At 36.8% G+C, this 16,734-nt stretch overlaps 1 protein-coding gene across 5 annotated transcripts in view; it reads right to left on the minus strand.

Moving 5' to 3' along the window:
- PLCE1 (phospholipase C epsilon 1) overlaps positions 1–16,734 on the minus strand; it is a 144,025-nt gene that overhangs the window by 73,193 nt on the left and 54,098 nt on the right. For all 5 annotated transcript variants that reach the window (XM_015867102.3, XM_085555158.1, XM_032445620.2 and 2 more), the window contains one exon: positions 7,035–7,320. In XM_015867102.3, coding sequence (XP_015722588.2) covers positions 7,035–7,320 — 286 coding nt within the window. The remainder of the gene's footprint in view (positions 1–7,034; positions 7,321–16,734) is intronic.

The following is a 16,734-nucleotide window of genomic DNA, read 5'->3' on the forward strand; positions in this document are numbered from 1 at the left end:
TCTCTGTTTCCCCAGGAAGTTGGAGGGAGTGATCTGTGCAGATCTGGAATGCAAGTATTACACTTAGAGTCACTTTGTTTATACAATTAATATATATCTTGTCTGAAAAACCTCTACTGGAGGAACTATCAGGGAATACAGCCAGTGTACCACTGTTTCCTCATTGACAACAACAGCATACTCTTTCTTAATTAGAAGAACATCAGTCTAGGATTATTTCCAACTTCTGGTTGAAAAGCAGTGTACTTAGATTTCCGAAGAATTCATATCAAATATGACAGTATAAGGTGTATTGTGGGGATACAATGCAAGAATTCACAATTGATTTTATTTGTAAATATCAATTTTATTCATGCCATTTCCCTATAAAAGTAACCATCCAATTAAATAGCAATAGGGTCAGTATGACAGAATATTCCACTAACTATAACAGCAACTATCTGACAATCTAATGAAAAGAATCAGAATAATTTTGGTCCTAAGAAGAAAACTATATGATGTACCTTAGAATTTGACCAAAAAAAACCCAAAAAACAAACAAAAAACGCACAACAAAAACAACAACAAAAAAACCCATGTCTGGTTATAAATAAAAAAGAATTATAGTACAATTGTTGATTCTCTTCTGATTTGTTTCCTAGAAACAAGACTTCAACAGAATCTTTACAGATGACTCTTGAGTCATCTTGAGGCTTGAGGTCCTTGGGGTTTTTTTCGCTTCTGATTGACACGCTAACATAAACAAACCAAAAAGTTCCATTCTACACTTCAAAAGTTCCCATGGAAATTACTTTTACAAGGCCCATTCAAACAAATCTTCAGACTTTTAAAATAATAAACAATAATAAGTAGTTTAGGGATTAACTATCTGCACTTAGAATCCCATTTCTTTTTTTTTCCCTGAAGAATAACTGCTCTTCATTTTAAAAATGTGATTTTAAAATTATAATCACTGCCCTTCCTATCAATCTTTTCTCATCACCCGTCCACAGACACATTAATATGTACCACATCTCCTTCCTCACAGCACAGCTCTCACAACAGGGGCAGACCCATGCTATACATTTAAATTCTCTTCTGGTGGGAACAGCAGCTTTAGTCTATCAACAGAAGTACTGTTGGAAGCGGAGACTCAAAGCACTGTGCATCAAACTGACAAATAATATTAATGGAATTAAAATTTATACAAAAAATATCCTAAATTCAGTTGTTTTCTAACTGTTTAGCTCTATGCATTAGCTAGGATACCCAGATTCATACAAACTTGCCCTTCCAGCACCATATGTATGTTATCTATTCTTTCTAACGGAACTATTATGCACACAAAAATAGTTTAAATTTATTTTTTTACTCAGGCTACTTACATTAGTTAACTTCTTTAATGTACATACTGCCTGGCTCAATTACATAGCTTTACATCTTGCAGCAATATATATTTTGCTCGGCCCAGAAAGACAGACATAAGTGTGAGAAAAGCAGCGCTGGCAGAGTTTAATTCTTTGTGCCTATAGTGCCCCCTCCATTACCAAAACCTTGCCATGTAAACCCAATAGAGTCGCTTTTCTTAAGATCAATATAGCCTGCCTGCATATAAACAAATCAGTTTTCTTCTGATCTTGGTCAAAAATTGTCTATGCAAGTTCTGTGTGACCTTGCTCTGAAATCTCAAAAAGAGCAGTAAAAAATGTATATACAAAGTTATTCTCTAATGGAGGGAAAGGGAAAAAAAGGGCACAACTTTCTTTTCTACAGTGACTGCACACAGGTAATGGATATAAATAAAGAACATTTTCACATATGCTAGTTCCTTCTTTATGATTAAAAAAGAGGGAAAACAGCCCGACAACACTCTTTCCATTTTATCTTAAAAAAGCCAACAACACATGAACTGCAACAACAACTATATCCTCTAATCCGATTCCAGTGAAAATTCTGGCTCAAACAACTACAAATAAACTTTTATACCAATTAATTTGCATGAAATAGAACAGGCTGAGAAGCAGGATTTCCTTTCTAGGGAGAGAAATCTGGTTTCAATCCAAACTGTATTGAAAGACATTCCCAAAATTTCTTACTAACCAGAAATTTTGAATTACATACAGACACTAAAACAGTGCAGCTGGAATGTCTTCAGTAGTTGCAAGTGAAAATTATGTTCTCTGTTGTAACAAAGACACTGACAAGGATGTGAACTTCACTGACCAGCTGTGGGAACTGCAGACCTTGGTGGTTCCCGGCAGCCCACACTCAGAATGCCCCTGGGCCAGCAGGACCTGAGCTGCAGCCCCTCAGCAGGGAGCCAGCTGAGAGCAGCACTTCCAGCCCCGCTGCTCTGCTACAGAGCAGGCCCTACACCCCTTCTTAAAGACTCTCATTCCCAGATTCACGTGACTTGGAGTTCTGGTTTGGAGGTCTGGCACGATTGGAAGTCTGCGTGTGGAACTCGAGAGTCCACCCACTGTTCATCCCATGGGCATTAGCGTTCTACTGCTTTCAGACTGAACTAAAGTTACAGACCTGAGAGGTGATCTCTAAATAGTTTATGTCTTTCTTAACAGAAAAAAAACTTCCTTCTCCCCTGTATTGGTGTACTGGTGATCAGAACCAGCTAGAGTTGTTCTTATTGTACAGAGAAAGGGAAGAGTTTAGAGTACCTTCAGTGAGAGTTTCCACTCACCTCTGTTGAAAGCAGCAACTACAACCTAGAGATCTATACAAGGACTGCTTGTGCTACTGTGAGGGCTTCCATGACTAGGTAAGAGAGGAGAACAGTTTTTTGCTCCTTTGGTTATAAATAACCAAAGCAGCCAGGTTCTATACCTGATGCTACCAAGTGGAATAAAACTCCTAACTCAAAGGGCTAGATGGAAACTTTTTCTCAATAGGTAATTTTTCTCAATGAAATACCTGCATGGATTACATCCACATAGCAGATCTCTCAACTTTTCCTTTCAGTATAGTCACACATCTGCTACTTCCTACTTCTTCTAGCCTTTCATGTTACTCAGATAGCACAAGAACAGATCTTCCAAAAGAATACAGCAAACAATATTCCCAGCCCAGGAAAAAGAGCTTGTCCAACCTCCTTCCACTTTGGAACGGAAAGAATTATATTTAATTATAAAAGCACAAGTCTTAGAAAGCCAGTAAACTGAAGACTACTCTTTTTTTTTTTTGTACTGGAAAGATAAATAATTTAAACCAAATCCAAATACATTACTAAAACACATTTTTCTTCTAAATCATTTGTCACTAGTAATTTTTGGGTAAGACATATGCAGCTCTTCCGGTCCTAAGTACCTTAAAAAGTAAGATTAGAATTACCTAGGAATCATACGTTTAAATGAAATGCAAGAGAATATATACAGGCATGAGAAACTACAATATTAATCACAGCATATTTTTAACACGAAAGAATTCTGCTTATGTAACTGGTAGACATTTTGCTAAAGTCCTACAAACCCATTGAGCTGAAGTACATTATACACATACAAATAACAAGGGCAATTTAGAGATCTCAAATCCAGGAAATAATTTGACAAGATGAAGCACTTGACAATAGCAGTGCAAGATGAGTTTTCCTCTGTTCTTTTCTTCCAGGATTTTTTTGAAGTGAAATCAGTTTCTACAGATAAGAGCCCAGGAGAAAAGAGGGGTGATGAAGTCTGACCCTAGAATTGCCACTTTCTATCTGTTCAGAGCCTCAGATATGTAGGATTTTACTCCAGTATAGAAGAGTATTTGTCACTGTCTAATGCTGGAAGTGAAGTAAAACATGGCAAGCACCTTCACGTAACTAGTTTTTCCAAGGTAAAACAGCTATCAAATTGGATTCACCACAAAAACATTTTAATTACTTCATAATCATTAATCACTTCATTCAGCATTTAATTGCAACAACTTTAAGTATTGCAGTGTTTACAGAAAAAAGCAAGAAGAGAAGGCTTAAGAGGAGACATTCAAGGTCAGGCTGGATGGGGCTTTGAGCAACATGACTGAGTTGCAGGTGTCCCTGTTCACCACAGGGGAGTTGGACTAGACGACCTTTTAAGGGCCTGTTCCAGCTCAAGCAATTCTAGTATTCTACATCTCTAAGAGTTCAAATTTCTGAGAGGCAGAACAGTAACTAGATTGTCCAGCAATTTGTATTTATGCCTATGTGACATCATTAATTACTTCCAGAGATACTAAAATGATGTATAGAACCCTTTTCATAACACATTATATTTCCACCTAGGACAGTGCTATCGCTGTTTAAATTTTCACTTGGTAATGGTCTCTTCTACTTAGTACAAATCATTAATATGGATGCCAACCTCTCGACAGTAAGGCATAGTGCCATGATGCTCAAACTATCACTATCTCATCTGCTGCCAACACCAGAAAAGTTAACATTTTGGAAGACAATTAGCTGCAGCTGCTTATAGTGTTCTCAGATGAATTACTGCAGGGTATTTCCCTGCATCATGAGAGCACTTTGGTTTGGGTCACAGTGAGTCAGCAAGAGGTCAAGTGTCTCTATGTTGCTCTATGCTGCACAGACCAGACACGTCTGTAATTTGTCTTTCTGAAAGAAACAAATCAGTGCTTTGCTGCACTTCTATCTGGAACCTCATGCTTGGAGCTTTGATTGTAGCATGGCATCTTCCTAAATTTCTCAAGTACAAGTTTAAAGGAAGAACTCTAAAACTCTCTATGCTCTCACACAATACTTGAAAATCTGTCCTTTCTCGTCATAGCTTGTTAATCACAGTTACAAGAAACATCTGCTATTTCTGATCAAAACAGTAAAAACAAGATGAGAGCAGTCTTCCCTCCTTTCTTCAACAGGCCAATCGACATGAAGAAATACAAGCTAAAAAGATACAATGCTATTTTCTGTTGCTGTTTGTAATTCAGGGCAGTGCACTACACTGAAATGACTTCCTGGGCACTACAACCTCTGACTGCCAAAGCAGATACTTATTTCATCTTCCTGCTCTCTCTGCAACACGTGACAAATAAGTTAGATGTACTGCCAAGCTTGTCTGAGAAAGCAAGGTGATGAATGCACAAGTTTGAACCGTTTCTGGAGAGCAGTCAACCACCAGCTGAAGGACATACCTTCACTATTAAACCACACCAGGACCAATACAATTATTTACTTTTCAACAGAGTGGTCAGATGACATGCTGCATTTACAGTAAATCCCATACTGCGTTTGGCAACAAAGCTGTTATCAACTGAAACTAATCTCATCTAAACCTGAGGTTAAATCCAGGAGTAAGAGAGGGTGTTGGACAGAATAATGCTTTCAAGAATCTGCACGTATAGGACAACTGTCTTTCTTGAAAGGCCACGAATAACAAACACAACTCTAACTTGACAACACTGTTGGGCTCCTTGCTGATGCTGATGCCTATATGTGCCAAGGAACATTCTATAAATGCTTTTAAAGATTCTGTTACAAGTATCTTTGTGGTTTCCCAGTTATATCACCGTGACGTACCTTAAAACAAATCTTCCACATTCAGAAAATCTCAATACCCAAAAGCCACAGCTATCCACTGCAGTAAATCAAATCTAACCTCTCCTCTCCACACAAACTTCCTCAGGAATTGCAAATCAAGTTCCAGACCTCGGCTTTCTCCCTCAAGATCTCAATTGCTTGAGCTCAGAACATCAACACAAGCACACACCAATAATACAGGCACTGCAGAGATACCAAAACCAGTGCAAAGTCTCCTGGTACACAAAGCACATGTGCAGGTAATACCTCAGGCTCTGAAAACTGTTGCCTCAGGCCTGGGGTGACAGTCACCAGGTGAGTTGTGTGGCAGCATGACCCCTGGGTCATGCATGTGGTAGCATGCATAGCTGTGGCAGCATGACCCCTGGGAGGAATATATCTGCAATCTAAGAATTAAGCATCCTTAGACTCTCAAATTGGTCTGGGACATCAAACCCCTGTGCTCCCTTTTCCCACTCAGTAGGAAAAAGGTTGATCATATTAGACCACCAAGTACACAGCTCAGTTCTTTCAACCTTGTCATGGGAATGTGCATGTTTATTTTTCCAGAGCAATCATCTCCCTGTCCCCAGAACAAAAAGAAAAGAAAAAAAAAAGAAGGAAAATGAAAAACCCTATCAAAATAGGACATTGCATTATACACGTCTCTGTTTCTCAGAGGATATGTAAAGCCTAGTCATGTGGCTCCACATACTGCTGAAATTTACTCAGTTGTCATCTGTGCCTGTCTTTCTACCACTCCCTCTCATATGATTTATCTTAGAAGAGATACTATTTAAAACTAGAACGGGCCACACATTAGCATTAATTACAAATTAATTTAAAAGGCAGTTACTGTTCTGTACAAAAATCCTATTGTAATATAATTAATTCACACCAAGCATGCATTTTTTCTAGTTTAACTTCATAAGCTTATCACACTAAATGACAGAACGGTAACGTTACTCCACACTAAGATCATCAGCATGCAACATTAATATGCAGCATCCATCATCAGTAGGTATTATCCACATAGAAAATACCCCAATTATGAGGAATCCAGGAGAAGATCAACAGTAAATTAGTAACAAAATATAAATACTTATCAGACAGTTCTCTGCTGGCAACTGGGTGCATAATGACAACAAAATGAACTGAGCATAGTATACTCCTTTCTGAAGTCCTAAACCAAACCACATCATGAACAGGAGCTCCACTTAACTAAGAAATATAGAAAGGAGAACCCTAACAAAAATGGCTTCAGCATTATCTTTGGATGCAGACAAGAATGTTACAAAAAATATATATATAAAAAAAGCATGTTTGTTCTGTAATAATCTTTTCTGTTTTGAAGGCATTTTTACTCTATTAAACTAATAATGCTAGTTATTATGACAATGAATTGCAAATAACGATCTTTGAGAAAATGGAAATCTTTTTACCTGTTGATATCACATGAATATATAAATCACAGAATATTATACAGTATTTTGCAATACTCCCTGCACTTAAAATGGACAAGGTTCAAATGGTAAATCTTTATTACCTTTAAGCATTGTTCTTCCAGCTGATCCTCCAAAGATATTTAGAAGACCACTTCTTGCTCCTAATGATGTAGTTGCTTCTAGTAAAGCACCAGTTATGTAGTTAGAGAGTGCAGTCCTCTGTGAAGTGGCACGATACTGACAGAAAGCACCTGTTGCACATGGCTTTACACATAAACCATCACCTTTGCATATACAGGCTGTATCTAAGGCTGGAAATTTTCTCAGTAGTTGAGGAAAATATTCAAAGATATCTTCTGCTTCTTCTTCTCTCACAGTATTGAGAATCTGTGAGAAATGAAAAAGGATAAAGTTAGTCCATTTGCTTATAACAATAATCTAAATATTTAAAAAAAAAAAAATCCAAACTAGCATGATTTGATTTAAAGATCAACAGCCTCTACAAGAAGGTGCTATGTTAAATGCTACATTTATACATTAAACCTAAAGTATCTACGAACCTTGAACTGACTTACAGAGACTCTGAATTGGTTTTCTACACAGGCTATTTAAATAAGATGGAATTTTGGCTTAAAATCTACAGTTAACATTACTGAAAACTATTTTTAAGGATCATGAATAGACAAAAAGAGCAGTACATCTGGCCAATATTTAAAATAAAGAGCATACACAAAAGTATTTATAAGGTTATTAAGTACCCCGTATTTTCATCAAAGCCTTACTTAAAGATAACAGTAGCAGAAAAACAGATCCACTCAGGGGTTGCACTTTTTCTTGCCGAGTAGGGCGGGTTTTTGTAAACAGAAATGGTTTTAATCACTGTGAGCAATCATTCAAAATGTTCTGGTGTCATGTTCATTGCATTATTTCCAGCCTACGCACAGGTCCTCTATCTAATATTGGTTTAGTACTCTTTTTCCAATATTTGTGCTAACACACTAATGAACTTCAGTCTGTGGCTTAGCAACTAAGTAATGTTTGCTTATTTAAGAGTCTAATGATCAAAGCAAGAATCTGGAAGAAATATTTTCATTTAGTATGCAAGGAGAGACTTTATTCTTTGCATTCTTTTATGTTGACTTATTAACACTAATAATTTGTTTCAACTTCTGTGATTTGTAATTGCAAATTGCATAGTGAAAACTACTAAACTAGAAAACTAGCATAGGAAAGAGTCATTATCTCTCTTACTTTGACAGATGCCAAGACAATTTTCCATTTTTTTCCCCCCAGACAGCATATACGCATATAACTGACATCCTACATTATGTCAGTGTTATTAAATAAATTGGTTTAGTCTAAGTCAGTTACCTTCACAAGCAATTTTTTATTAATGTAGGAAATCAAAATATATGCTTTTTGTGTCTTTACTCCTCAGATGTGCAAAGGAAGTACAAAGTACAATGACTGCTTCTTGTGATTCATGGCCACTTTTTGCTACTCTTGCCCTCATATAAAGAAAATCCAGATAACCACTGACATGGTAGGAAGCACATCCAGTTCTATGCTGCAAGCATACACGTGCTTGGTCAAATGCTGACACTGCTTGCACAGCATGGGCATGCTGCATGTCAGCAGCACCCATGCTCGCAGGGAGATAGACCCAAGCCCTGCACAAAAAAGGATGAGCAGCCCCCAGCACACAGATCAGCATGTATGCACTTATATCATACATTTGCATGTCCCTATCATTTGGTGCAGGGTCAACTGGCCACCTCTCACAAGGGCCCTCTACAAAACACTACTAGATTAACAAGTTGGGAAGTTCTTGGGTTTTTTACACCATAAAACAAGAAATCAAATACATTGCCATAAAGTACATGTCTCATCTTGGCTTTAATCTTCTTTATTAGCAACTTCTTGGGACAATGGTAACTTGTATTCAAAATTTATTAACTACTGATGTAAATGAATTATTTCAAAAAGATAAATGATATTTATTAACAAAAATTAGAACATACATTTTGAATGGTGCCTATGACTTATATAACTCAGTTACACTGGAAATATAGCATATTTTGGGAACTTTTTGACTCTCAGAAAGAACATCATACACCTTCACTTTTATTCAGAAAGCAAGCCCACTCTTAACGACCCTGTAAATGGTGAGTGTCTGCAGGGAGCTGTGGCATGGCCATTTGACACAGCTTTCCACAAGGTGCGCTGCTGGACTTGCACTATACACAGATCATGAGCATGTCACACATAGTAGACAAAATTATTCTTTTTAGGTTGTTTAAAAAAATATTTAGTTAATGAAAATAATTTAAGTTTTCAAAACAACAGTTACCTCCCAAAATATTTTAAAAATTGGGTTCTGCAACTTATAAAGGCATGTTTTGTTGCCTACACAACTGAAATTTCTTTTAGCTGCCAAAGCAAAGAAACCATTTGTTGACAGAAATAGGCGACAGTGTTTTGCTGGAGAGATTACACATAGAATAATGGTGTTAATCTCTATTGTATAAAAGTAGACTTCAGGGCACTAGCTGTCTCCAAAGACTCCGCGCTTCATGTAACATTTTCAAATAGTGTCTGTTTTGCAAGTCAGAGCTCTGCATGCAAAACTTCTGCTACAAACAGACAAGGTTACAAAATAATAATAATAATAAATTAGACTTAGAATATACTTATCTGCCATCAATTGAACAAAACCCATCAGAACAGGCACACATTCAGTGGCATTTGGAAAAAGTCCTCACTAACTTGCTACAACTTTTGGTTAGCCCAGAAGTGGTCAGGCAGTTGAACTGGATGATCACTGAATGTCCCTTCTGACTGAACTATTCTAATGCATCCTATGCATTTATCCTTGGGTAGCTGATAAAGAAAACCATCCTTCAGTGAGATTGCACCAGACAATGGGGAAGCATAATTTTGGATGGGAGACAAAGTTGATTTTAAACCAGGGCTTAGGGCTCACCCTGACAGATACAGTTATACTGACCTGTATAACTCATTTTCTCTACTGAAGAATGATTACCTTAATTAACAATGCACGTGAATAAAAAAGAGTAAAATTCAGCATTAAACTGGCAGCCACTCCTCAAAAACAACGTTCTGTGCCTTCTGTATCAAATTAAAGATTTCAAAGCCATCTGCAGCCTGATACCACTGTACCTCACATACTTTATATGTCAAGCTGTAACGCACAAGCAACTGAAGATAGAGTCTGAATCTAAAAGTGCTGTAGAATTAAACATACTTCAAGTTTATTTTATTTAAAAAACACACTTTTAGATACTGCAAAGTAAAGCACTGACTTAATTACAGGAAGGAGTTTAGGATTAACTTTCTTCTCTGTACCACTTGCATGACCAAATACGTAAGTGACAGCATCTATATGCAACATAACATCTCAAGATTTATTTCAAAAATAAAAGCAATATGTGCTAACACTTCTTCTTCTCTCTTAATGTTACACACTACTTGTTAAAATGTGCTACAGCAGGTAATACTGCTATAGCAGTATTCCAATGAAAGCATATTGTGGCTTTGATAAATGTTTACTTTCTTCTGTTTGTAAAGCTTAAAAAGAGATTTTAGCGGTAAGTAAAAAGCACACAAAAACTACTTGCCACATGAAATTTTCCACAAGAATACAGAAGAAGAACATGCCTTCCAACTCAAAAGGGAAAACCAGCTTTAAAATAAGAATTAAATTCAGGCAGAGCTCCATCTCTTTGGCTTACAAACAAGTCCATATTTGGAAAATAAATGGAAACAGCATAGATCTTTCAGATATTAATAATGTAGCTAATAAATCATCAGAACTTCACTTTAAGAAAACTCAGTTTTGCTTCTAGTAATTTAAAATGGTATCTGCAAGTTAACTTATTGATAACCTTCAGGCAATAAAATTTCTTTACAGTGAGAGCAGATGTTTTATTAAGATATTTTTCAAAAATAAGAATAAAACCAAGGAACTTAATGCCAGCCTTGACATTTTGTTCTCTTATAGTCTTTTCTTCTGAATAATCATCACTGCAATTGCAAATTGTCACCTCCTTTTCTCCTCATATTGCTGTAGGTTTACTACATAAAAGTAGCAGAAAAGTACCACAAACATTCCCCCATTTATATGGCTGTACTGGAAATACTGAATGTAGAAGCTCACAAAAGTAATTGCTATGAACAGGAGACCCTAAACATAATTATTAACATAGGAACAGCTGCTCTTTTAAAATTTCTTCTGTTCCTAGAATAAAAATCATCAAAATGAATGAATTCTGACAGGGATTTTTCCATTTTGGAATGGAAGGGCTTTCAGAAGAAAATGAGTCCATGTCCAAGGATAATCCAATAAGCTTTTGTATACATTTATTCTACAAAAGCAGGACTCTACAGGAGATAGCAATCTGCTGTGAAAAAAAGCATTTGGGTCAGAAAGAAAAGAACACAAAGTTAAAGTGGGTTGAGGGGAGAGTGGCTGAAAGGAAAAAAATATATATATGATAACTAGAATGAGAATTTTCTCAGGATATCAAAGAGAAAGCAGCATTAAAGCACTTGGTCGATACTTCAGTTTTATGCCTTTCAAAATTGCATGTCAACACCAGACTCTGGAGCATCTATTTAATAATACTCAAAAAGGGCAATGCTGATGTCCTGATCATTTTCTGAAGAATCTTAGGTTTTCCAACACTTACCTCATTCAGGTTATGACTATACCCACAAGATCACTGCTCTTTCTCACGATCATCACCTTTTGAAATATGCTTTTATTTTAATTAGGAAATTACCTAATGAAATTTCCATTAATAAATTACTTTTCCTGACATTCTTACCTGCAAAAGTGTTCACCCCATTAACCTCAATATACCACTCAACATTATTCTGTCTAAAAAAGACTGAGGCCATAGCCCGAGGAACATTTCTTTCAGCTACAAAAGCCATATTGAACAAAATTACTTTAATATGTATCCCATGATCTACCTTGTTCACTTGGTTACTTTCCATACAGTGCAGTGCTAAGTCATCAATAACTTGATTTTCACAAGTGATTGAACTGACAGTTGTCAGAGCTGAAGAAACACTGAAAATCAGACCAATTTAATGAAAGAAAGGTCTGCCACTGATTTGGGATTTAAAGTCAGGTCATGCCAACTCATGCAGACTTCTAAGCCAATACAGAATCATCACTGACATTGTTTTCCATTCTCTCAAAAATGTTCTTTCTGCTATGCACAACTAGAAATGAGTCACACCATTTTATACAATCAATTCTCTATGTTTCATTTACAATTATAGTGTTTGGGTAAAACCCAGGTACAAAGACACAAGGTTAGCACTCTGTAGGCCTGCTCTGGAAAAGTGCTGCAGCTCTCTGACCTAAGCTAACTCAAGACTAATTACTCCTTTCTCAGTACTGCGTTCACAAGAGCTCCCATTTCTGGGTAGGCCTACTGACTTGCTCATCCTTACTGCATCAGGTAAGAAAGAATCTAGTTACTATGCTTCCTTCATCAATTTCTTCCCTGTGCTCACCTAATGGCATTTCTGCAGAGAAATTCACAATAAGATTTGGTTAAGAAAACTGCAAAGACTCAGATTTGGTGTGGACAGATGTCTGCAGTGACAAGAGCAAAAATAAATAAATATTAAAATAAATAAAAAATCTTAAAAGTTACCAGACAAAAATGTTTTATCATATTTTCCATTCTTACTGTTAAAGTCACCAAATAAAATTGCAAAATTCATTATATTTAGTTTATAAGAAAATGTAGATGAAAGACATCTAAAAGCAAATATTGCACATGCAAATAGAAATGAATGAACATCTATAAATAACTTCATTATAAATTTCCCCTGCAAAAGGTCCTGTCTTTGGCAAAACTGTATATAGATGCAAACATTTTTTTCAGTGAACAAATTGTTGAGTTTATAATTTGGGCAATTTTACACCATGTACCTGTTTTATACGTAGAAGTACAAAACTTCTGTGCCAATACAGACATGTCAAAGGATTCCAGCTACAATATTATAATTTAAACGTAAAGAAAGTAACAGCTGGAGACACAGAGTTAAAACCTGCATCACTGCCAACGATCTGCGCTGGGAAACATCAAAAGACTCACCATCCCCATCTGACTTTCGTGGGAGAAAAACAAAGGTGCTACAGCTTTAGTATGCAAGCTTTTCAGACTTGCACAAAGAAGGAAACCTGTTATTAGTAGACTGTCTAAAAGATGAATCTGCTGCAACAATTTTTGATTAAATAACCAAAGATGAAAAAATATACTTAATGCATTTTCTGCTACATCTGTTTTGTTCAGAAGAGTGTATCTATCTGTATTTCTCTCTATCATGTACTCATATTCCCAAAAATACATGCAGTGCCCCCATATCCCAGTTATGCAGCTAATTCAGAGCTGAAGAGTGTTAATGTGTTTGACAAAGATGATGCTGTGAACAATGAAGACAGTATACTCATTGATCTCATTCATATCAGCCACCATGGGATGCTATCAGAAACTCTTTTGAGGAACTGAACAAATTTAAGCTGTGTGCTTTTTTCTTTAATTAAGGAATTTTTCAGTGTTTAGAGTGAAAGTTAAACATTCAGATTGCTTACGCAGTACCTTCTTGCTGGCACTCAGCTTCTATGGCTTGTGACCAAATAAGCATTCATCAGAAGAGCAGACCACATTTTTGGGTACACATCTCACACAGCTCTGGTATCATACAAGACAGATAAGGCAGAAGATAAAAACTATAATCAACTAAATTCTACTTTTAACTTACTATTCAAGATTATTTGGATGATGACAAAAAGGTCATCCAGGAGCTTCAGTAAATTATACAGCTTACCACTGTTGTATGAGATCCACTAACTATCCCAAGCTGCTCTGATTTCCCATTCCTTATGACACATTGTTGCAGGGTTTCTCCCTAGGTGTAAATGCAGAAAAGCCCTGTGGGAGCAATTACAGTTGTGCGAGTTGGGATCAAGTGCAAAAATTCCCACAAATCTTATCCCAGAATTTCACAGTCCATCCGTTTCTGGCTTGCAGGCAACATTCTTAAACTATTAACAACCATCTCAGAATTGTTTTTCAAATGATTTTAAGAGCGTTACATATCATGACAGTTCTTCATATTCAACAGTTTTGGAGATGCATTTGAATTTCACCCTTCAAGGAAATACATGTGCTTGTGCAATGACTGTTCAGAACATAACGGGTTAACCATGTTCTCTATATCTTAATTTTCTCATATCTTGCTATCTCTATGCTTTTTCACATGGTGCCTAAACAGAGTATCTTGACTGCTGAGATGCTAATTTTCGTAATGGAAAAAATCCTTAAAATATCTCTGGACTGCTGAAATGCTGTTTTGTGTTTGAAAAAATGCCTAGAATACAGTGCAATGGTACAGTCTGAAATGCACCTCATAACATGCTGGGAATACTGTCATCTCACCCACAAGGCGGGGGGGGGGGGGGGAGGGGAATAAGAGAAAATGTCTAATACACACAGCAGTCAGTAACACAACTATATTGCCCAGCATTTGATAAATGCATTGCTCTCCATAGGATGGCTCAGGCATGTGCAGAGTGGTATAGCTCATACATGTTGTTCATATTTGTCTGGGAGAGTAAAAAGAAGAAAACCAGGAACAGAGAAAAATAGAAATACTGGGATAGATCTACTGAGCCAAAAGAGAAATACCCTCTCCAGACAGCACATGTATGGCTGACACAGCGGGTGTGGGCAGAAGTGCCTGTAGCAGTCCCTTTATTCCTCTGAAGGCAAGAAAGAAAATGTCACAGGAGAGGAATAACAGCCTTCAGACACATCTCCATCACAGGAATCAATGCTTGCTCCAGCATGCTCACAGCAAGTTCTAATTCACTCATGGCAAAGGACAGAATCCTGTTTTTCCGACACTGACAAGTGTTAAAGAGGCAGGGAAGCCTTCTTTTGCTTTTCCATATGAGCTCCCAGTTCTAACAATTTAGATGAAACACTGCAGTGGCCCATTCCCTTTGTTCACCAGCCCAGCAACTGTCATGTGCACACCCTTGTAATGTTGGTTCTCTAAAGCCTTTCAGATTATTTCTCTTTTCAGTGACTAAGAAGTTGTGGACCTTCAGGTGAGAGCAAAGGATACAGTACCATGCCACTGAGCAATAACACTCACTTACTCAGCAGCAATTTTGCTGTGTATTAAATTTTACACAGTAAGCTGCATCCAGGCAGTGCAGCACAGAAGAGCAGATGACACATATGGAAAGAGATGAGTTCATCCTGGTAATGCAGGGAGCAGTGCTGATGGCAGCTGGAAGGTTTCCAACAGTGAACAAGCACAGACGTGCTCAAATATTTAATATTCATTAACTGATGTTCTGTGAACTTTCTGCAGCTTCAATTGCCATTACTGAATGTGCATTGCCTCACCAGCCAATATTTCTTATGAATTGCATCCTGTCAAGGATGAGATCATTGCAAGGAGCAGAAATGACTTTAACAAAGTGTCTTGAAAAGGCAAACCTTGAACATAGCATTTATTAGAAACTGCATCAGCCATCCCCTTTAGGTTCTTGTATATCATCAGTGCCGTAGTAGTGAAATATTTTCATTCTTGATCACAAGAAAATGGCTCAGTTTTAACCCAAGTATGTTTGAGAACTGGTTTTACTTAAATCAATACATCCTGGACCAAATTTCTAACAAGCTGTCATTTTCATTTTTGATAAACCTTGGATACTGTTAGTAATACTGGAATTCATTAAGACAATACTACTAATTGTTCAAAAAGTCATTACCAAAGGAAGAATGGTCTTAGAATGATCTCCTTAAGAATAATGGCATAAACGTTAAAGGTAAATTATCTTCTCGTGGGCAGCTGTTACCTTGCAGAGTATAAACTTTGATGATCTTCAAGAAATAACTTCAGTGGTTTTCAGTACTTTTACCCACAATACATTAATATGGAACAAATACAAAGATCACAGAATAAAAACAAGATCTGGATGAAAACAAAAACAGTGTGATACAGAAATCTCCACTCCCAGGAAGCCCCACTCCTGAATCCTCAGACCTACACAGAAGGAGCAGTAAAATAGTGTTTGTTTTTTATCATGGCAGGTACTACTCATCAGAACAGTCAGCTTCAGACGTAAAGTAGAGGCTGACAAAACACACATCAATTAAATGACATTCAAAAGATTGCTCATAAGCACTTCAAAGCTCAATTTGATGGAGGATCTGCAAGGATGACACCAAACAAACCACAGCCTCACAGTTCAGCAACATGAAACATCTTTATCAGCAAGACAGATTTCTCTAACCTTTACCAGAAAAGGCTAGAAGTACCAGTTTCTGATTGCCTTTATATTTCTTTATATTTCTGTTGACACATGCATACGTAAAAATATATCTTTCTTGATAGCTATTATTTAATTGCTTAATTCTTTCATTAGCTTCTTCAGCCTGAATCTTAATTCTTCTCTTCTTCTACTTCTCAAATTAATTTTCTGAGTTAAACTTGTTAGCTTTTCCACTCTTTAATTCTTCTTGCAGCCATTATTCTCTTTTTCTTCTTTAAGTGAGTGCTTATTTAGTTCCTCCAAGCTTATATTAACAAAATACAAGGTATACAAACAACCTGCTGCCTTAGTAGCTAACTAAATTAAATACACTGTATTTAAACACCATTGGTATTTCACCTTTATGTTAAAAGTAACTATGAAGGTAATACACCCCTCTTTTTTTACTGGAAAGTTTTACCAGTCTGATG

Source organism: Coturnix japonica, chromosome 8, assembly GCF_054131305.1.
Source record: "Coturnix japonica strain WE chromosome 8, WE-NBRP24, whole genome shotgun sequence".
NCBI lineage: Eukaryota > Metazoa > Chordata > Aves > Galliformes > Phasianidae > Coturnix > Coturnix japonica.